This window comes from Natrix helvetica, assembly GCF_964273705.1.
Source record: "Natrix helvetica genome assembly, chromosome: 5".
In the NCBI taxonomy this organism is placed as follows: domain Eukaryota; kingdom Metazoa; phylum Chordata; class Lepidosauria; order Squamata; family Natricidae; genus Natrix; species Natrix helvetica.
The window spans coordinates 142298895-142322029 of NC_138551.1; the positions used below are offsets into that span (position 1 = coordinate 142298895).

At 49.7% G+C, this 23135-nt stretch overlaps 1 protein-coding gene across 1 annotated transcript in view; it reads left to right on the forward strand.

Annotated features, from left to right (window-relative positions):
- Positions 1 to 23135, forward strand: part of TMCO4 (transmembrane and coiled-coil domains 4) — a 40408-nt gene extending 17273 nt beyond the window's left edge. The window contains exons 8-15 of the mRNA XM_081954644.1: positions 2270 to 2413; positions 5952 to 6071; positions 9837 to 10001; positions 11076 to 11212; positions 12545 to 12629; positions 16389 to 16506; positions 18584 to 18701; positions 22419 to 23135. Coding sequence (XP_081810770.1) covers positions 2270 to 2413; positions 5952 to 6071; positions 9837 to 10001; positions 11076 to 11212; positions 12545 to 12629; positions 16389 to 16506; positions 18584 to 18701; positions 22419 to 22769 — 1238 coding nt within the window. The 3' untranslated portion in view covers positions 22770 to 23135. The remainder of the gene's footprint in view (positions 1 to 2269; positions 2414 to 5951; positions 6072 to 9836; positions 10002 to 11075; positions 11213 to 12544; positions 12630 to 16388; positions 16507 to 18583; positions 18702 to 22418) is intronic.

Below are 23135 nucleotides of genomic sequence, written 5' to 3' on the forward strand. Positions count from 1 at the left end.
TTCGCCCTCCCCAGGCTCCAGAGGCTTTATAGGAGCCTGGGGAGGGCGAAAACAGCCTCCCCCGCCCCCCCCGGATGCCCTCTGGAGGCTTCAGGGACCGTCAGGAGGCTTCCCTGACGCCTTCGGAGCGCTCAAAACGACCCTACGGGCAAACCGACTTCCGGTGTGCTTGGAGGGTCGTTTTGAGCACTCCGAAGGCTTCAGGGACCGTCAGGAGGCTTCCCTGAAGCCTCCGGAACAGTCAAAACGACCCTCCGAGCAAACCGGAAGTCCCTTCCCGAACTTCCGGTTTGCCCATAGGGCCATTTTTTTGCGGTCCGGAGGCTTCAGGGAAGGTCATGAAGCCTCCGGAGGGCCTCCAGGGGGGGTGGGGGAGGCTCTTTTTGCCCTCCCCAGGCTCCTATAAAGCCTCTGGAGCCTCGGGAGGGCGAAAAATGGCTTTGAAAAAGGGTGAACTCAGCTGGCCAGCGCACGCATGGGCGCTGGCCAGTTGACAGGGCAGCGCCTCGCGTGCCCTGACAAATGGCTCCGCGTGCCACAGGTTCGCCATCACTAATTTAGACTCCTTGCAGACAGCTGGTCATTTGCATCTTTTTTGAGGGTTATTGAGGCCACTTGGAGGCTTGTCTCTGTCCTCAGAGTCACCTGAGCGGTGCAAATGGGTGTGGAGCCTTCTTGGAACTGCTGAAAGGACTGTGTTGTAAACTGGAGATAAAGGATGTCGTATCCCTCCCCCTCTGTTGAGAGAGGGCTGTTCAATTTGGACATAGATGGCCTCTTTGACCCCTCTTTCAAACCAGCGGTCCTCTGTGACCAAAATATGGACTTTGCGTCTTCAAAAGAGTGGCCTTTGTCTTTTAAATGCGGATGGACTGATGAATCTAGTCCCGATGTGTTCGTTCTCCTATGTTGTGCCATGCGTTTGTGAAGTGGCTGTTTTGTTTCTCTTTCTTTGTATAGTTCTGCACATGGCTCCCTGCATTGTACCGCATATACCCAATTGTTCAGTTTGTGTCTGGGCGTTTTATCCTTGGGGTGGACAGGCTTCTAACGACCCACTATAACGGGTATCAAACTCAATTTCATCAAGGGCCGCATCAGGGTCTCTGTGGTTGACTCGGGGGGCCGGGCAGGCATGGCCAGCTTGACGCCAGTCACTGGGCATGGCTGACTGGGTATGTTTGCCAGCTTGATGCCGGTCACTGGGTGTGGCTGACTGGATGGGTGTGGCCAGCTTGACGCCAGTCACTGAGTGTAGCTGGGTGAGCATGGTCAGCTTGACACCACTCACTGGGTAGGCATGGTCAGCTTGACACCAGTCACTGTGGCTGACTGGGTGGGCATGGCCAGCTTGACACCACTCACTGAGTGTAGCTGACTGGGTGGGCGTGGCCAGCTTGACCCCAGTCACTGGGTGTGGCTGACTGGGTGGGCATGGCCAGCTTGACGTCGGTCACTGGGCATGGCTGACTGAGTGTGTGTGTGTGGCCAGCTTGACGCCAGTCACTGGGCATGGCTGACTGGGTGTGTGTGGCCAGCTTGACGCCAGTCATTGGGTGTGGTTGACTGGATGGGTGTGGCCAGCTTGACGCTGGTCACTGGGGGTGGCTGATTGGGTGGGCATGGCCAGCTTCACACCGGTCACTGGGCCTGGCTGACTGGGGGTGTGTGGCCAGCTTGACGCCAGTCACTGGGGGTGGCTGATTGGGTGGGCATGGCTAGCTTCATGCCAGTTACTGGGTGTGGCTGACTGCGTGGGCATGGCCAGCTTGACATCAGTCATTCGGTGTGGCTGACTGAGTGGGTGTGGCCAGCTTGATGCCGCTCCCCAAACTACTGGCCTGTTTCCTCTTCGCATTGCGTAGACTGGGCTGAAGCGACGTGGGCCAGCTCCTTACATTTTCCAAGGCAGCCCTGCAGGCCGGATTACAACACATTGTGGGCCGGATCTGGCCCGCGGGCCTTGTGTTTGACACGCCTGCACTAAAAGAATGCAAATGCCCAGCTGTCTGCAAGGAATATAAATCCTTCCTTTCTCCACCATGATCCAGTCAGAGCTGAAGAAGCTTCTCGAATGAGAAGCGAAACCTCTTTAAAGAAAAACCAAGAAAGTCCAGTTGCCTCTTGAAATTAAAAAAAAAGCACCTTTGGGACAACGGTGACCTGAATGATGGAGAATCTCCATTGGCAAGGAGTTCCGAATGCTGCCTAACTCTAACCTGGTTTGTTTCGCCTTTTGGAACTGAAAATCCTGCTGTTTTCTGTTTAGGCCTGACCGGGGGGTTGGCAGCCCCCCTGGTGGCTACCGGAGCAGCGGCCATCATCGGGACCGCTGGGGCCACGGCCTTGGGGTCGGTAGCCGGCGTGGCCATTATCGGTTCTCTCTTCGGAGCCGCTGGAGCAGGACTCGTAGGTAAGGCTCTCGGGATGAGGAGGAAAACAAGCCCGGTGTTACGGTGCAGAAGTCTCTCCGGCCCCTTTGATTTTCGGCATAAGAGCCGTGCTGGCACAGTGGTTAGAGTGCAGTTCTGCAGGCTCCTTCTGCTGACTGCCGGCTGCCTGCAATTTGGCAGAGTGAATCTCACCAGGCTCAAGGTGGACTCAGCCTTCCGTCCTTCCGAGGTGGGTAAAATGAGGACCCAGATTGTCAGGGGCAAGAGGCTGACTCTGTAAACCACTTAGAGAGGGTTGTGAAGCAGTATATAAGTATTGCTATTGCTATCTTCCTTCCTTCCTTCCTTCCTTCCTCCCTCCCTCCCTCCCTCCCTCCCTCCCTCCCTCCCTTCCTTCCTTGTGGTTAGAATGCAGTATTGCAGGCTAACTGCCCACTGCCAGCAGTTCAAATCTCACCAGGCTCCAGGTTGACTCAGCCTTCCATCCTTCCGAGGTGGGTAAAATGAGGACCCAGATTGTTGGGGGGCAAGAGGCTGGCTCGGTAAACCACCTAGAGAGGGCTGTGAAGCGGTATATAAGTATTGCTATTGCTATCTTCCTTCCTTCCTTCCTTCCTTCCTTCCTTCCTTCCTTCCTTCCTTCCTTCCTTCCTTCCTTCCTTCTTTCCCAATGGTTAGAATACAGTATTGCAAGCTAACTGCCCACTGCCAGCAGTTCAAATCTCACCAGGCTCCAGGTTCACTCAGCCTTCCATCCTTCCAAAGGTAAAATGAGGACCCAGATTGTTGGGGGGCAAGAGGCTGGCTTGGTAAACCACCTAGAGAGGGCTGTGAAGCGGTATATAAGTATTACTATTGCTACCTTCCTTCCTTCCTTCCTTCCTTCCTTCCTTCCTTCCTTCCTTCCTTCCTTCCTTCCTTCCTTCCGTCCTTCCTTCTTTCCTTGTGGTTAGAATGCAGTATTGCAGGCTAACTGCCCACTGCCAGCAGTTCAAATCTCACCAGGCTCCTGCTTGTGAGGCAAGAGCTCCACCTCTGGGCCACTGCGTCACCCAATGAGGACTCAGATTGTTGGGGGGCAAGAGATTCTGACTCTGTAAACCACTTAGAGAGCAGCTGTAAAAGCAACGTGAAGCGGTATATATGTCTTAAGTGCCCTTCCTTCCCTCCTTCCTTCCTTTCCGTCCATCCGTCTGTCCCGCTAGTTAGAATGCAGTATTGCAAGCTAACTCTGCCCACTGTCAACAGTTCGATCCTGCCTGGCTGACTGCCCTCCCTCCCTTCCTTCCTTCCATCCCTCCCACTAGTTAGAATGCAGTATTGCAAGCTAACTCTGCCCACTGTCAACAGTTCGATCCTGCCTGGCTGACTGCCCTCCCTCCCTCCCTCCCTTCCTTCCTTCCTTCCTTCCTTCCGTCCCTCCCACTAGTTAGAATGCAGTATTGCAAGCTAACTCTGCCCACTGTCAACAGTTCGATCCTGCCTGGCTGGCTCAGGATTGTCTCAGCCTTCCATCCTTCCAAGGTGGGTAAAACGAAGTCCCAGATTGTTGGCGGGCGAGAGGCTGACTCTGTCAACCGCTTAGAAAGGGCTGTGAAGCGGTATATAAGTCTATTGCTATCTGCAAGTGAGGGGAAGCTGCCTGCCCCCCAAACCCCTCCCGTCAGTGGCTGGTTTGAAGTTGGCAACACACCTCCGCGATCTCGTTTCTCCCAGACAGCATCCGGGTTAGATGTCAACCACGATTGACAGTTTGGAAGGAGAAAGCTTCCCACCCCTCCAGTGTATAGGAAAGATTGAAAAGCACCTTTTCCTTTTTAACTAAGATTTCCCCCACTGATACTGCTCTGGTTCTGCTTTGCTAAATCAGGATTGAGCCGCGCTTTCATCTAGCAATTGGAGATAGATGGCTGGTGAAAAGCCAAGCCTGTCTTTTCTCTCAGCGTGGGTGACGCGGTGGCCTAGAGGTAGAGCTGTTGCCTCACAATCAGGAGGCTGCGTATTTTTCGGAGTATAAGGCACACCTTTTTCCTTCAAAAAAAGAGGCTGAAAATCTGGGTGCGTCTTATACACTGAATATAGCATTTTGGCCTCCCGAAACCCTGCCCCCTTCACCAAAATGGCCGTGCAGATGGCACCTTGATCCAAAAGAACTAGCGTGTATGTACCCAAACTTACAATCCAAGTGTTGGAGATGTGATAGTGCTGATGCCACGTACTACCACATCTGGTGGACCTGTAAAAAAGTTAAAGCATTCTGGATCAAAATATGGTGGATCGTTCAAAATATCTTGAAAAAGAGGATAAAATTCCTGCCCCAGTTGTTTTTGTTAGGTATAGTTTCAGATCTTACTGTTGTAGAAACCAACTTGATTTTGAATCTAACGACGGCAGCAAGATTGTTGGTGGCGCAATGCTGGAAGAAGGAAGAGTTGCCTACCATACAAGAATGGACACTAAAAGTAGTAAACCTAGCCGAGATGGCTAAAATATCAGCGTATTTTGAAGGACCGCGCAGATGAAAAATATAAGCTGGACTGGAAAAAATGGATTATATTCAAAAGAAATACCAGACTAAAAAGCTTCAATTAGCTTATGAATGAAGGCATAAGAAATACTACAAATTATTCAAAGTTAGCAGGAGAAAGCGGGAGTTAAAGCCCAAGAATGGTCGAATGTTAAAATTAGTTAGCTTAGGTTAGCATATGTTTGTCAAATGATGTTACCCTGTAATTTGCTCTGGGAGGTCAGGGGGAGGGAGGGATGGAGACAGGGTAGGGTTGGGGGGAGAGGGAGGGGAGGGAGAAAACAATTGTAAAACTCATTAAAATTTTATTTTTTTAAAAAAATGGCCGTGCAGAGCCTTTAGGAGGCTTCCAGAGTGCTCCTGGGGGCTGGGGAGGGCAGAAATGAGTGAAAAACAGGGCGTTTTTTGCTTTCTCCCCGCCCCCAGGAGCACTCTGGAAACCTCCTAAAGGCTATGCATGGCCTTTTTTGACAAAAAACGGGCCCATTTTCACGAAAAACAGGCCGTTTTTTGTTCAATTTGGGGGGGGGGCGCCCTCCAGGAGCACTCTACAAGCCTCCTAAAGGCTATTCATGCCCTTTTTGGGGAAGAAAAACAGCCCGTTTTGGGGAGGTCTGCAGAATGCAAAAACTTTTTTTTTTAATACTCTTATACTCTGGTGTGTCTTATCCTCCAGGGTGTCGTCCAGTGGTGGGATTCAATTTTTTTTTACTACGGTTCGGTGGGCGTGGCTTGGGTGTGGCTTGGGTGTGGCAGGGGAAGGTTAGTGCAAAATCCCCATTCCCTCCCAATCAGCTGGGATTCGGGAGGCAGAGAATAGATGGGGGTGGGGCAGGGCCAGCCAGAGGTGGTATTTACTGGTTCTTCGAACTACTCAAAGTTTCCGCTACCGGTTCTCCAGAACTGGTCCGAACTTGCTGAATACCACCTCTGATGTGGTCTGGTTTGGAAAAAGTTGTGGTGAACCACGGCCTGTATTTTGAAGCGTCCCAAAAACATACCATATTGACTCTATATTTGTGCTCCGTTAGGGTACAAGATGAAAAAGCGCGTGGGGGCCATCGAAGAATTTGAATTCCTTCCCTTAACCGAAGCGAAGCAGCTCCATATCACCATCGCCATCACCGGCTGGCTTTCTCCGGGGAAATACGGTAAGGGCTCCCATCCGCAGCCCAAAATACAGTGGATACCAAAACGCGGCCATTTTTTAAAAAAAAATTATCTGGTGATCCTGTTTTTACTGTTGGTGACTATGGGGCTGTTTTACATCCAGAAAAGTTTTCTGCTTTTTTAAAAATATTTTTATTATACTGTTTTCTTCATTTATATGTATCACAATTTCATGTTTGCAACAGCTCTATACTACAAAAACTATGGATATAAACCAGCCCATATTTGGGCGTACCAGGGGTTGTAACACAAATACATACCTATTTCCCTGGCCTAGCTGATAAGGAAGAGAGCCTGTGGCTTAGTGGCAATTACATCGGCCTAATATGCAATACAGCCCTGGTTCGATTCCCATTAAGGGTATGGCTAGCTGATGAGACCTAAATAGGTTGAAATAGATCTATACTAGTCTCCCTTTATTTATCAGCACAAATGCAACAAGGCAACATAAAAAATGGCTTTTTGCCTGGATGGCTCCTAAGCCGATAGACAGAAAAGGGAAGCAGTATTCTCCCTCCCATATTTGGGCATACCAGGGGTTGTGACACAATACATACCTATTTCCCTGGCTTAGCTGATAAAGGAGGAGAGCCTGTGGCTTAGTGGCTAATGCAACTGCCTAATATGCAATACAGCCCTGGTTCGATTCCCAGTAAGGGTATGGGTAGCTGATGAGACCTAAATAGGTTGAAATAGATCTATACTAGTCTCCCTTTATTTATTTATCAGCACAAATACAACACGTGTGTGTGTGTGTATGTGTGTGTGTGTGTGTATATATATATATATATATATATATATATATATATAGAGAGAGAGAGAGAGAGAGAGAGAGAGAGAGATTATATAGTTATCATTCTAGCATTCTAGATTTTTACATTTTTGTAACAACTTATTGTTATATACTATTATGTATAATAAATATACTTCGTCTTTCATTATATTTGCACTTATTTCTAACTTCTAATTCATTAATCGTCTTTCATTATTAGTTTTCCATTCTTTGCATCTACTATCAAGCCAATTATACCACACGCCCCAAATTAAATAGTATTCTGTTTCTCCTTTGTCTTTGATTTCCATGGTCAACCTATCCATCTCTGCGCAGTCTAATATTTTCTCTATTACCATTTCCTCTGTGGGTATATTTCCATTTTTCCAGTTTTGAGCCTATACTATTCTGGCAGCCGTTATTACGTGTAACATTAAATATTGGATATTCCTATTAGGCATATTATCATTAAAATATAACAACAACAACAAAAACCCTGGTAGCAAATTTGATTTTCCTCTGTTTTGCTGCGGATCCATTTTCCTCACTTGACCTCAGCCTCTGCTCTCTAACACACTTGGCTATAAAACAATTCGCCTTTGTTTTGTTTTACAAGCTTTCTGGTTTAACTTTTGCACTGCTTTGCTTTTCTGCTCCGAGGTTAGTGCCTCTTGAGGTGTAGGGAATTCTCTCTTGGGTGAGACAGGAGAGTGTGAATGCCCTCGGTGTCTGGCAGTAGAGGGAATTCTTTTAAAGACAGGTGTTGTGGCCTGTCAGCCGCTGGCCCCTCCGGCAGCCAGGTGTCTGTTCCTCTGGCAGCTCCTCCTCCTCTGAGGAGGAGGCATGGGAGTCAAGGTCAGCCTAGAGGCAACCTGAGAGCTCCGAGGGGAAAGAGGGAATGGAGCTGTCAAAGAGAGAGAGAGAGAGAGACGGAGGCAGAGCCTGGGCCATCCGTCAGCCCTGAGATGGAGAGTCAACAACCCCCAGGTCTGGAGGTGGCTGATGAGGAAGAGGAGAAACAGCTGGGTCCATTGCCTGACGTGCGGATGCACAGAAGGCAGAGGAGAGGAGAGCAGTGGAAATCTATGGGCTGGTCCTTGGGACAGAAGAGCCACCACTGCTAGTGAAGCCGCACCCTAGCTCTGGGGATAAAAGGCAGTCGGCGGAGATGAATAGATGTGGCAGACAACTATTCATCTCCCTGCCGGACGGACTTGTTCGCCTGCGTTGAGAGTGTTAGGTAAGCTCCCCGTTAGGAGAACAAGTGTGCGCAGAGAAGCGTAATGGGAGCGGTGTGGAAGAAACGCACAAACCAGCATACGGGGACACCGAATAGTAAAACTGATAGTATTTTACTTCTGTGGAAAATAGAGGTATTCGGAGTCCACTTCATACACGGTTAAGACAGTCAGTTATCAATTGTTTCAGTGAAGATGTGATCCACCGAACACAGTCCAGTATCATATAATCAGTTCATCACACAAAGTCGCTAACGGAAGCAAAACTCACAGTAATTCACGCTAAGCAATATACGACACATCTACAAGCAGTATCCACCGATCTGCATCTAACAAACAAGAGAGCTAACAGTCATTCTGGCTCCATCTTATGGCCGCTTGAGGTAACAGCAGCCAATCACATTTACAGCAGTACTTAAAAAAACAGTACTACTATCGTGGCTTATATATTGCTGACCCAACTGTTAGGTTACATTCCTAACAGAGAGTGAAACTTTTTGACAGAAACTGACTCCTAATAAAGGAATCATTGATTTAAATTCGGAGGGTTTGTCGTGTTTGGGGAGCTGGGTAGAACAACAGGGCAGAGAAGGATAGTTCTCATTCTCTGAAAAATGGTCCTTCCCACCAAATGGGAGGCTTCTCCCAGTAGAGAGATTTAAACTCTTTAGTGAACATCTGGCTGTTCCAGAGACACGGGCAAGTCCTCAACTTCCAACAGTTCATTTAGTGACCGTTGGAAGTTACAACGGCCCCCCAAAAGGATTGTTTCTCACACTTACGACCGCTGCAGCATCCCCGTGGTCACATGATCAAAGTTCAGACACCCGGTTCATATTTATGACGGTTGCAGGATGCGATCTTCTGGTGAGCAAACGTCCACGAGGAAGCCGGATCGCCTTAATAACCCATTTAACAACTGCAGAGATTCATTTAACGACAGTGGCAAAAGGGGGGGGGATTCAATGAACAAATTTCTCACTTAGCCACAGAAAGTTTGGGCTCGGTTCTGCTTGCAAGTCGACAACTGGATCCTTCTGGATTTATAACTCCTGCGTCAAGGACGAGTCGCTCGTTCGCATAGTTGCTTCTTCACTCTTAGCTTTACAACAATCAGAGGGAGGGGGATGGCTAGAATGTCTGGGGGGGGAGAGAAATGGACTGCCATGACCCCATCTGCAGATGGTGAGACCCTTTGTCAACCTTCCAAGGACCTGCTGCGCAGGTGTTCGAATGATGCGGTCCATTCCTATAACAAAAGAAGCGTATTTAATTTGACAATGCAATGAACATCCGGAGGGAATGGCTAGAGGGGAAAACTAGGTGGACGTTTGTGCGGGGAAACTCCAGAGCTGGTTTTGCTGCCTCTGTGCCAAATGAGTGTATTCAATAAAGTTATACTTTTGCGTAGAAAAATGGCCAAAGTATAACAGGATAGTTGACATCCTGTGGCAAGAATTTGTTCCTTTCCTCAGAGACTTACTTTCTTTCTCTCTCTCTCTTTTTCTCCCTCCCTTTCTCTCTCTTTCTCTCCCCCCCCCCCCCCCTCACACACACAGTCTTTCTGCTTATGTTAAGATTGCTCCTTTTGACTCCTTTTGAAGGCTCAGCATGGCCCACTCAAGGCACCGCACAGCCCTTAAGAGGACCAGGACTCACACCTGAGGCTCAGTGATGAGAGGCCCTCTTCGCAACCTGTCCTCACACCTTTGTCTCCGTCCTTTGTCCCTCGGCAGGCAGTTTTACGGCTCCCTGGAGCAGCCTGTTGCAGTCCAAGGAGCAATACTGCTTAGCCTGGGAGTCCAAGTATCTGTTGGAGCTGGGGAGCGCCCTGGATGCCTTATGGAATGGCTTGGTCAATATGGTCGCTCAGGAGGCCCTGAAGTACACAGTTTTGGCGGGTGAGTGAGTGAGGGGGTCTTGTTTCGGGGTGGAGAAACAACGTGGCTCTTTCTAGCTGAGGTCAGCTTGGGGGGCTTGTCCGAAACGGCATAAGGTCTCCTGCCCAAGCAGGGGGTTGGACTAGAAGACCTCCAAAGTTCCTTCCGACCCTAAACCTATGTTCTATATCTTCACCAGCCTATCCCGGTAGTTTTCTTGGCATCTCCCGAAAACAGAATAGAATAAAACAGTCGGATGGGACCTTGGAGGCCTCAATAAGGCTGGCACCCCCTCCCCTCTCCAGCCACAAGTTGCAAAGTATTTTTTTTTTGCGGGGGGGGGGGGTTGGCAAAATCCAGCAAAGGAGACTTTTGATTATTTTTTTCTTCCTCTTTTTTTCCCCAAACCTCATTCTTGCCTCTTGGAATATAGAATAGGAATAGAAGAGAAGAGAAAAGTAGAATAGAAGAGAATATAGAATAGAAGAATAAAATAGAAAAATAGAATAGAATAGAAAATATGGAATGAAGAATAGAATAGAATAACAGAATTGGAAGGGACCTTGGAGATCTTCTAGTCCAACCCCCTGCTTAGGCAGGAAACCCTACACCACTTCAGACAAATGGATATCCAACATCTTCTTAAATTCTTCCAGTGTTGGGGCATTCACAACTTCTGGAGGCAAGTTGTTTCACTGTTTAATTGTTCTGTTAGGAAATTCCTCCTTAGTTCTAGGTTGCTTCTCTCCTTGATTAGTTTCCACCCATTGCTTCTTGTCCTGCCCTGAGGGGCTTTGGAGAAGAGCTGGACTCCCTCTTCTTTGGGGCAGCCCCTGAGATATTGGATGTTCATGTTTGCCTTCCTTTCATGAAATTAGATATAGAAGGACCATCTTTTCCTTCTCCTGTCCAAGGATGAACCTGGTTCTACCTTCACATTTCTGTTGCGAAGAGGGCACACTGGCCCTTCCCCTCAAACATGGGCTTAATCCCTTTGGGATGATGGCGGCTGAAGTCCCCCGGCTCCACAAGGCTACATCGGATCCCCCAGGCGTTTTTCTGATTTTTCACCCATCCCGCTCTGCTTCCTCCCAGGGATTGTGACAGCCCTCACCTGGCCTGCTTCTCTGCTGGCGGTGGCTGGTGTGATTGACAACCCCTGGGGTGTGTGTCTCCATCGCTCCACTGAGATCGGGAAACATTTGGCGCAGATACTTCTCAGCCGGCAGCAGGTAGGCCGAAGAAAATCTGCCCCACCCCTCCAACACTGGCGTAAACCTTATAAGCTGGGGAATTCTAGGAGTTGAAGTCCACCCATCTTAAAGTAGCCGAGGTTGAGAATGTCAGAGTTTGCAGCGGCAATCACATCCAGAAAGCACACACAGCTAACTGATTCAGCAGTATTCATTAACTTCTCTTTATACACACACACACATGTGTATATATATGTAGGTATGTATGTATATATATGTATGTATTTGTATTACAACCCCTGGTATGCCCAAATATGGGAGGGAGCTCATAACTTGTACAAGAGAGCTTGTAACACAAATACATCCCTATTTCCCTGGCTCAGCTGATAAGGAGGAGAGCCTGTGGCTTAGTGGCTAATACAACTGCCTAATATGTAATACAGCCCTGGTTCGAATCCCAGTAAGGGTATGGCTAGCTGATGAGAGCTAAATAGCTTGAAATAGATCTATACTAGTCTCCCTTTATTTATTTATCAGCACAAATACAACACATATATATGCATATACATACATAGATAGAAAAGGGAAGCAGTATGCTCCCTCCCATATTTGGGCATACCAGAGGTTGTGACACAATACATACCTATTTCCCTGGCTTGTGGCTTAGTGGCTAACACAACTGCCTAATATGTAATACAGCCCAGGTTCAATTCCCAGTAAGGGTATGGCTAGCTGATGAGAGCTAAATAGCTTGAAATAGATCTATACTAGTCTCCCTTTATTTATTTATCAGCACAAATGCAACACGTATATTTATATGTATATACACATATACTAGCTGATAATCCGGCGTTGCCCAGGTATGTATAGATGTTGAAATGTTTGTCTGACAGGGAGCCATTGAGAGGGACCTTTTCCCATGCCCATCATCCCTGCCCTCTCCCTTCCCCCTCCCATGCGCTTCTCTTTCCCGCCCTGTCTACAATCACAAACAATTGCCACTCTACGATGCCGCGCTTACTCTCCTTAACGGGCCAGGCGTTCCAGAGTTAATGCTGGAACACACACACACACACACACACACCAGGGGTGTCTTCCCCTCCCCTTATTATTTATTGGGAGGGCCACACGGCTCTCCCAAACTCCATTTTCACTGGCAAAAGCACCGCGCGCCAGTCCTTTGCTGTTTCCGGTGCTGCCACGCGGGCCAGATCTAAGCACCTCGCAGGCTGGATTTGGCCCGCCCCACGTGCCTTGAGTTTGACACCCCTGTGATACCTATTTGTTTGTTTATTTGTGTCGGATACCTATTTCTAAAAACAAAACAAGAGGTCTCTTCTCATTTGCGTTCTGTCCCCCCTCGTCTTGTAGGGCAAGCGGCCAGTGACCCTGGTTGGGTTCAGTCTTGGCGCTAGAGTGATCTACTTCTGCCTGAAGGAGATGGCCAAGGAGAAAGGTAGGACAGGTCCCCTCCCTTCTTCTTTTTTGGGGGTTCCGTCTCTGAAGCTCTCTCTCTACAGCCTCTCGTTGCGGACGACCAAACCGATTTCAGTTTGCTGAGCTTAGATCTCCCCCCGGAACCCTTTTGATCATCCTACGAATTTCCTTTCCAGTGTGATGACCCGGGGCACCGCACAGAGATAACACAAACCGATGGCAGTTCAAACCGCCCCTTTATGGCTCCAGATTTCACCCAAACCCTCTCACGTTTCTGGTCGGTCACAGAGCAAAGGGATGACAAAGGGATGACACACACACACACACACACACACCTCAAGCAGACTCTGGCTGCAAATAGTCCATCCCAATACTGTGTACACCAGAGCTGCACGGCAATAAATCCAGCAGAGCAAATCAAGGAGTTCAGGAAGCAAAAGAGCCGGGTAATTAGTCCAGAAAGCCAGAAAGAATGCAAGGACTCTTGGGAAGTTCAAACGTCGGCACTCAACACTTCAGGGACTCGGTGTTTGTTCCTGACAAATGCCCCTCCCCTCAGCGTCTCCTTAAGCCTCATTCCCCAGGTGTGCCTTGTGAAGATGGGCGGGGCACTCTTCTCCTGCTCAGTCTGCGCTGTTCTCGCCTTCTCTCCGCTCTCCGTGCTCTTGGATCAGGAGCAGGTGGTCCTTGCTCCTCGCCTGACCTCTATCTCTCACGTTCATCCTGCCCCTGTTCCTCCCTGTCTACAAGCCATCCTAATCCTGAAAGGCCCTGGCCTGACTGGCCCTGCCCGTCCACATTTTCCTCCAAGGCCAAGAAGCCGCCCCCTCAATCTCTCTCGACTCCGGTTCCAGCTTCTCTTTCCCCACAGATTCAGGCTCCAACGGGAGCATGACATTCAGCCTGTTCTATTTTCCTTAAAATATCCCCATTCTTGATCAACCATCTGTCATCCTTATAGACTGGGATCCGGATATTAACGATGCCTCCCCACCCCCATACACGCACGCACACGCACACACACACACTTCCATGGCTGGCAAAGAAAGGGAAGGAATTAAGTCCTTACAATTGCTTGAGAGATGTCGTGTGCCATGGTGATGTCGGAGATGGTTTAGCCTTCTGGCTTCTTGCAAACATAACATTCTCCATCTCCCTTGCCTAACTAAAAATCTGTCACTGTTGCAATGGCCAGCCTCATTTTTCTCCTACCGAGGAAGGGAAGTTTGTAGGTCAAATCTGCAGGAGGCAGTTTTCCCTCAGCAGATTTCAGAGAGAGGGAGGGTGGGGGTGGGAGAGGGAGAGAGAGATGAAGGGAGGGAGGATGAGAGACTGAGGGAGGGAGAGAGAGGAAGAGAGTGAGGAGGGAGAAAGAGAGGGAGAGAGAGAGATGAACGGGGGGAGGGTGAGAGGGAGGGAGGGAGAGAGAGGAAGAGGGAGGGAGAGGCTGAGGAGGGGGAGAGAGAGGGAGAGAGAGAGATGAACGGGGGGAGGGGGAGAGGGAGGGAGGGAGAGAGGAAGAGGGAGGGAGAGGCTGAGGAGAGAGAGATGAATGGGGGAAGAGAGAGAGGGAGGGAGGGAGAGGAAGAGGGAGGGAGAAGGTGAGGAGGGAGAGAGAGATGAATGGGGGGAGGGTGAGAGAGGGAGGGAGGGAGAGGAAGAGGGAGGGAGAGGCTGAGGAGGGAGAGAGATGAACGGGGGAGGGTGAGAGGGAGAGAGGAAGAGAGAGGGAGAAGGTGAGAAGGGAGAGGGAGAGGGAGAGAGAGAGATGAACAAGGGGAGGGAGGGAGGGAGAGAGAGAGGGAGAGAGAGTCAATATTTGACTCGGGCTTCTAACCCTGGATTGTTGCCTTGGTAGCCAGTTCTCTTCTCTCTGTCGGAGAAGGGGGGGAGTGTCTTTCCTATCCTGACAGTTACCGCCATGGTTCCAGGATAATTAATTTGCAGCGGGTAGTGATTCCAGGAAAGAGTGGTGCGGTGGCCTAGAGGTGGAGCTCTCGCCTCAGAATCAGGAGGCTGTGAGTTCGATCCTAGGTTAGAGGCAGATATTTCTCTCTCTGGGCACCATGAGAAACTCCGTACTGGTGACAGGAAAGGCATCTGGCCAGGAAACACTGCTAACTCCATTCAGTTGCCCAGATTCCACCCCTCAAGGGATTATGGGGTCGTTCAAAGGAAATGATGTGTGGTGATTCCGGGATCATTGTGTGGCCTACCAATTCTGAGCTGAATCTCTTGGGTTCTTCAAGACAGAATCTTCCAGGAAGGAAGCAGAGCATAACAGCGAGTGAAAAATAATAACGAAACAGAAAACATAAAAACAAAACAGCCACCCGAAATAAACAGGGGAAGTCCAGTTGTTTTTAAGTTTCCACGCAGCAAAGATTAGCATTCTTTCTTATGGCATCTGGCAATAAATTACCATATTTTTCAGCGTATAAGACGCACCTTTTTCCCTCAGAAAAAGAGGGTGAAAATCTGGGTGCGTCTTGTACACGAAATACAGCATTTTTGGCCTGAAACCCCGGCCCCTTCACCAAAATGGCCATGCATAGCCTTTAGGAGGCTTCCAGAGTGCTCCTGGAGGCTGGGGAGAGCAAAAATGAGCACAAAACAGATCAATTTCCCCCCCCTCCCCCCATTTTTTTGGACAAAAAATGGTCAGTTTTCGTGAAAATGAGGCGGTTTGGGAGGTCTGCAGAGTGCAAAAACTTTTTTTTTTAATTTGCCTCTTCAAAACCTTGGTTCATCTTATATTCCAGTGCATCTTATACTCTGGAAAATATGGTATTTTATTTGGTCCTTGGGGACTTCCTTTTTAGTTTCCTCTTTTTAGTCTTGTTCTGCTGTGTAGCTGTTCAGTTCATTTAGTGACCTTTTTTTCAACAGCATTGAAAAAAATGGACTTGAGGGCCATTTTTCACACGTGCGACGGTCCCAGCATCCGTCACTTGTCCACCGGTTTCTATTTATGACCGTTGCCGCGTCCCGGGGACTGCGACCTTCTGACAAGCGGTGAACTCAGATTCATTTCACCATTGGGGCACTAACTTTGAAGCACCGCTTAACAACCGGCGGCAGGAACGGTCGTCAAATGGGGCGAAATTCACCCCACCCGCGTCTCGCTTAAGAACAGAAACGTTGGGCTCAATTGTTAGGCTGTAAGTCGAGGACGACTTGCAGGGGCATGAAAAGAAAGCAACTGATCCCATTTAACACGGCCGATTCCGATCTTGGCTCAATGAGATCGATCTGGGGAATAGAAAGAGGGAGAAAGGGATCCCAGCTTTCGAATCTAGTGGATTAGACCTCTGGCTTTTCTCCAAAGGGGCAGGGCTGGATCCCTGCAGGGAATCTGAAGCTCAGCGGGTTCTTTCAGGGATCCCACGGGGCTGGTTTTGGGGGGGTGGGCCTCTTTTCAGGGGCTCGGTGGCTAAGACGCTGAGCTTGTCGATCAGAAAAGTCGGCAGTTTGGCAGTTCGAATCCCTAGCGCCGCGTAACGGAGAGAGCTCCCGTGACTTGTCCCAGCTTCTGCCCACCTAGCAATTCAAAAGCACGTAAAAAATGCAAGTAGACAATTAGGAACCCCCTTTGGTGGGAAGGGAACAGCGTTCCGTGCGCCTTCGGGAGTTGAGTCATGCCGGCCACATGACCACGGAGACGTCTTCGGACAGCGCTGGCTCTTCGGCTTTGAAACGGAGATGAGCGCCGCTCCCGAGAGTCGGGAACGACTAGCACATATGTGCAAGGGGAACCTTGACCTTGACCTCTTTTCAGATTGCGAAGGGATGATTGAAGATGTGGTGCTGTTAGGGGCCCCCATCGAAGGCGATCCCAAATCCTGGAAGCTGATCACCAAAGTCGTTTCAGGCAGGATCATCAATGGCTTTTGCAGGTATTGTTGGTCCTAACTCTGGTGCGTACACACAAGCGCACTCTTTTTTTCTTTTCTTTTTTTCCTTTTTATGTTTCCTAATTTCCTTCAAAATTGGCTTTTCAAATTTTGACCCTCCACCGTGCTACTTCGACTCTCTCCTAGGACATAGCCGCAGGCTTTAAGCTGAGATTCTGAAAAGAGATCCCTTTGCTGGGATTTAATCTTGGGAAGGTTACATTTGGCTTCTCCCCCACTCTCCCCCGCTATTCGAGATCCCAAAGCAGTGGTCCCTAATCTTTACAGCTGGGCATGGCTAGTCTAGGGAAGAGAAGCACCAGGGGAGACAGGATATCAGTCTTCCAATATTTGAGGGGCTGCCACAGAGAGGAAGGGGTCAAGCTATTTTCCAAAGCCCCCGAAATCCAGACAAAAAGCAACGGATGGAAACTAATCCAGGAGAGGGGCAACCTAAAATCAAGTTCACCCTTTTTTAAAGCCATTTTTCGCCCTCCCTAGGCTCCAGAGGCTTTATAGGAGCCTGGGGAGGGTGAAAACAGCCTCCCCCGCCCCCCCGGAAGCCCTCCGGAGGGGTCAGGGAGGCCTCCGGACAGTCCCTGAAGCCTTCGGAGCGCTCAAAACGATCCTCCGAGCAAACCGGAAGTGACTTCCGGTTTGCTTGGAGGATCGTTTTGAGCGCTCCAAAAGCGTCAGCGAAGCCTCTGGACGGTCCCTGAAGCCTTCGGAGCGCTCAAAAAGACCCTCCGAGCTAACCTCAGAGGATCGTTTTGAGCGCTCCGAAGGCTTCAGGGACCGTCCGGAGGCTTTGCTGACGCCTCCGGAGGGCGTCCGGGGGGTGGGGGGAGGCTGTTTTCACCCTCCCCAGGCTCCTATTAAGCCTCTGGAGCCTGGGGAGGGCGAAAAAAGCATGTAAAAATGGGAGGGGGAGCGTCTGTAGTGCGCGCATGCGCACTGGGGGTCGGGCATTGCATTATGGGTGTGGCACGCCCACACACGACCCCCCTGCGCTCCCCCCACTTATGGCCCGCGAGCCAAAAAAAGGTTCGCCATCGCTGGTGTAGGGTCTCCTGCTTGGGAGGGGAGGGTTGGACTAGATGACTCTCAAGGTTTGTGCAATTCGAGCTTTGTGCGTGCCTGCCCACCTGCCACTCAACACAAGTCAAGTTGTATGTGTGCGTTCATGCGCTGGCCAGCTGCTTGCGTGGTCCTGTTCTGAATGGGCTTCATCCCGGTTCTGGGCCACGGCCGACGGGTCCCAAAATATAGGAGCTGCCTGCACAAAGACAATTAACCTGTGTGCAGACAACTGGCAAGGTAGAATCGGGAAGGCTCTGGGATTTAAAATGTCCTTTGTGACCAGTTTTGGGTGAATTGTTAGAGAACTGTGGCCTATTGCCATTTCTGCGGATTGAATCTTGACTCGTCCTGGGCTCTGGCTTCTGCCTCACAACCTTTCTGATGCTAAAGACGTCAGCCCTGTTCTGACTTAGCCTTCTCCAGCAGCAGGAAGCCAAGTCCTCGTGCTGATAAAACCCTTTTATTTAATTTATAATGAGTTCCTCTCTAGCAAAGTCCCGCTCCACTGTCTTTCAAGATAGTTCACAATTACCGACCTTGATCAGGCTTGGAGAGTGGCCAAGCCGATATCTTTCAGATGCCGCAATACTAGGCAAGAATGCAGGAATGAACTAATGGTCTCCTGCAAACTCCACTCCCCGGTCGCTCCTCTTTTATTTCCTATGGGAGGGGCCATTCACTGTCCACTTGTGGCCTTACTCCCAAGTTGACCCTTGCTCCGGCTGTTCGTCTGCCTGACTGACGTCTGACTCCGAAGGCAGCTGATAATTGACATACGGCTCTGGCCCCCTCTCTGCCTGCAACGCAGAGCCCTCATCAGAGCCTTCCCCAGACTCCAGGACTGTCCCATCTTCCTCCCCAACCTCCTCACTGTCCGAATCTGCTGCCAGATCCGCTGGCAGGCCACAACAAGCCCCATGTCCCACACATGTTCTCCAGGCTCCAGTTAACATGTGAATCCAGCCTCATTCCTCCCTCTGTCTCGTTCTTCCTCCACCAGGGGGGACTGGCTATTGAGATTCGTCTACCGCACTGCCTCCATTCAGCTGAGCGTCGCAGGACTTCAGCCCGTCAGCCTAGATGACCGCCGGATGGTGAACGTGGATCTGTCTTCCGTCGTAAGTCGGCGGGAAGCAATTGTGGAGACCTGGCAAGGTTCAGTGGTCGAAAAAGGGGCCATTGGTGGTTCGAGGGGGGCGTGGAAGAAATGGGAGGATATATATATATTTTTAGAGGGTCTGAATGCAGCCACGAAGGCATGTTTCTCAGCCTTAGCAGCTATAAAACGTGTGGACTTCAACTCCCATAATTCCTCAACAAGGCTTACCGTATTTTTCAGCAAGACACACCTTTTTCCCTTTAAAAAGAGGCTGAAAATCTGGGTGCATCTTATACACTGAATACAGCATTTTTGGCCTCCCGAAACACTGCCCCCTTTGCAAAAATAGACGTGCATAGCCTTTAGGAGGCTTCCAGAGTTCTCCTGGGGGCTGGGGAGGGCAGAAATGAGCGAAAAAACGGGCCAATTTTGCTCGGTTTTGGGTCCCCAGGCGCACTCTACAAGCCTCCCAAAGCTCTGCATGCCCCTCCTTTTTTTGCATTTGTGCAAAAAATGAGGAGTGAAGAAGGTTTAGGAGGCCTGCAGAGTGTAAAAACATTCTTTAAATTTTTTTTTAAAACCTCTTCAAAATCATGGTGCGTCTTATACTCTGGCGCTTCTCATAGTCCGAAAAATACAGTAATCTGGGAGTTGAAGTCCGCACATTTTACAGCAGCGAGAAAACATTTCTCGCGGCAGGATAACATTTCTTTTCCCCTGGGTCAGTTCACCCAGAATATGGTTCCCAGAAGCTAAATGCCTCTTGAGCTTCTCCGTCATCCAGGTTACGGTTGTCCCAGAGGTGCCTTTTTACTTCGGGAGGCAACTGGACTTTTTGGTTTTTCTTTTTGAAGACGTTTTGCTTCTCCTCCAAAACGCTTCTTCAGTTCTGACCGGATGAGGGTGGGGAAGGGAAGGATTGATACTCCTTGCAGACAGCTGGTGGTTTGCATCTTTTTCGAGGGCCGTTGAGGCCCCTTGGAGGTTTGTCTCTGTGCTCAGGGTCACCTTAGTGGGGCTAATAGGTAGTGGAGCCTTGGAACTGTTGAAAGGGCTGTTGTAGAAGGCTGCACACGCATTTGCATCACTCGGGTGATTCTGAGGACACAGAGGAACCTCCAAGTGGCCTCAACGGCTCTCTAAAAAGGATGCAAACAACCACCTGTCTGCAAGGAGTATAAATCCTCCCATTCCCCACCATCCAGTCAGAGCGGAAGAAGCTTTTTGGAGGAGAAGCAAAACGTCTTCAGAGAAAAACCAAAAAGTCCAGTTGCCTCTTGGGGGGGTGGGGGGAGCACCTTTGGGATTCCCTGAAGCTGTTTTAAGATTTTTTAAAAAATCTGTTCTCTCTGAACCCGACAAGAATTGGAAATGTCTTTCTAAACATTTACTGCAAGGATGTCAAACTCGATTTTATTGTGGGCCACATCAGGGTTCTGTTTGAGCTTGGGGGGGGGGGGAAGAGGGGCATGGCCAGCTCGACATCCCTCGTGTCAGTGACCTGTGGTGCCCAAGTGCTAAGACAGGACTTCCCTCAGACCCTCCCTTCCTCTCATTATAATCTTCCTTCCTCCCTTCCTTCTTTTTCCTTCCTTCCTTTTTTTCCTTTCCTTCTTCTTCCTTCCCTCTTCATTCTCTGTTCTTCTTCCTTCCCCTCTTTCCCTCTTTTTCCTTCCTTCTTTTTCCTTTCTTTTTCTTTCCCTCTTCATTCTCTGTTGTTCTTCCTTCCTCCCTCTCCTTCCTTCTTTTTCCTTCCTTTTTCCTTCTTTTTCCTTCCCTCTTCATTCTCTATTATTCTTCCTTCCCCTCTTTCCTTCTTTTCTCCTGCCTTGCCCTCTTCCCATCTTTCCATTTTCCCTTTCTGTCCTGTCCCTTCTCGGAGGCTCAAAGGCAAAAAGGAGAAACATTTTTCCTTTTGTTTTGTTTTTAGTTTGCTTTGATAGCCATCCACTAGCAAAAAACGGGGCTGGGCGGGGCGGAAGGGCGCGTGGCCCTCCCCAGCTCCGTTTCTGCTCCCAGGGGCACCGCAGGCTGGTCCTTCGGTGTTTCCAGGCTGGCCCCGTAGGCACCCCTGATTTACCGCATCACAAGAGGAGTGTCCAAGCAGGTGGCTCGGCAGCGGAAATGACAGGAGGTGGTGGTGGTGGGGTGTCTTGCATTGCAGATTATGTGAGTTGTTGGCCTCTTGTTCCCCAAACAGAGTCTAGGGCCAAATGGCTCCTTTATTCTCTCTGCCCCCCGCCCACTCCATTAATTCTGAGGATTGTGATTCTGCTGCTAAACCTTGATTGATTTCCTGGCCATCTGCTTTCCTTGCCGCCCTGCGAGCTCCCGGCTGGCATCGGAAGATCAGAGGCTCATTTGGGGGCTTTTGACAGATTATTATTTTTTTAATTAACGCTCCAGCCTTGCTAAAAAAAATTAAAAGAGCAGAGGGTGGGAGAATCGTCGCTAGAGGCAGATTGCCTGGCAAAAACCGAGGACGAGGATCAGGAAATCGGGAAGCCCAAAACCTTTTGCCGTTTCAGGGTCATGTCGTAAAAATATCCCGATTTTGTTTTTTTTTAAAAAAGGGAAACCACAAGCAATAAATCTTACTTTAAGATCAGAGGTTTATTGTTTCATGCGCAATTTAGAACATGAATAGCCAACATGGCATTCCCTACATTAACAACTTATTGCAATGAGGTCCACTGACATAGCTGAATCCAGCAGGGGTTACCGTATTTTTCAGACTATAAGACACACCGGAGTATAAGACGCACCGGAGTATAAGACGCACCAAGGTTTTGAAGAAGCAATTTTTTTTAAAAAAAAGGTTTTGCACTCTGCAGACCTTTTGCCGTTTCAGGATAATGTCGTACAAATATCCCGATTTTTGTGAAAATGGGCCTGTTTTTTGTCAAAAAAAAGGCCATGAATAGCCTTTAGGAGGCTTATAGAGTGCTCCTGGGGAATGGGGGTGGGCAAAAAGGAGCAAAAAACCGGAGTGTTTTTTTGCAAAAACGGCCTGTTTTTTTGTCATAAAAATGGCCGTGCAGAGCCTTTAGGAGGCTTTTAGGGTGCTCCTGGGGGCTGGAGGGGGGGGAGCAAAATTGAGCAAAAACCGGCCCATTTTTCGCTCATTTCTGCCCTCCCCAGCCCCCAGGAGCACTCTGGAAGCCTCCTAAAGGCTATGCACGGCCATTTTGACAAAGGGGACGGGGTTTTAGGAGGCCAAAAATGCTGTATTCAGTGTATCAGACGCACCCAGATTTTCACCCACTTTTTTGAAGGAAAAAGATGCGTCTTATACTCCGAAAAATACAATAGCTACGGCCAGTGGCCCTGAACTCTTCCCAAGACATTCTTTTTATAATTTTTTGCACGCGTTTCACAACAGGCCCCACTCTAGCTCTGGGGATAAAAGACAGAGGAGAGGAGAGCAGTGGGAATCTATGGGCCGGTCCTTGGGACGGAACAGCCACCGGTGCTAGCGAAGCCCCACCCTAGCTCTGGGGATAAAAGGCAGGGGGCGGAGATGAATAGATGTGGAAGACAACTATTCCTCTCCCTGCCGGACGGACTTGTTAGCCTGCGGTGAGAGAGAAACATTTTGGCGGGGCTGCCGGCACTCCTCACAAAGGAATCTTTGTGTTCACTTCAGAGGGTTTGTCGTGGTTGGGGATCTGGATCAGAACAGTCTGCTTCAGCCTGTGAGAGTGGGTCTGACCCTCGGCTTTGGCTTCCCTTGCAGGTCAATGGACACCTGGACTACATGAAGCAAATGGACGCCATCCTGAAGGCTGTGGGGCTCAAAACGAGGCAGCAAGAACAAGGGGGCCTCCTGGCAGGGATTCCTCTCCCCAGCGGGGAGGAGAAACAGGGGATGCCTCCCGACGCCGCAGCCTCCGAGGGGCCCAGTGGGCTGGGCAGACCTGACGTGGATGGAGCCGAGGAAGGGGAAGGCCTCAACGGCGATGAAGACTCCTGGTGCTGGGATCCAGTCTCCGCTCCTGGGCAGGAATGTGAGGTTTCTCCAGCAAGGGTTTCTAAAGAGGAACAGCCTCCTGCAATCCTCTCCCCATCCTCCTCCTCTCCCTCTTGATATCCCCAAAATCTTCTCTGCGGACCTCGGGGTGCCCGGACACCCGGAGGAGATGCATTTTGCACGGACGGAGCGGTTCCGAAGGACTGTGTCTTTTTTTGGCCGTGCTTGGTCTCAGACAAGCGGGGAACCTCAAAAACGCTGACGTCACAGAGTCAGTAAGCCCCTCTCTCTCCGCTCTTTTTCTCTGACGCCTGGCATCCTGCCCCTGAACACGGAAGTGCGTAACCTAGGTGTCCCAAAAGCACGAAGCCGACTCCTCGTCCCGATAAAACCCCTTTTATTTAGGTTAAAGGGAATTCCTCTCCAGCAAAAGTCCCGGCCAACAGTCTTTCATGAGATTTCACAACTGCAGACCTTTTACCA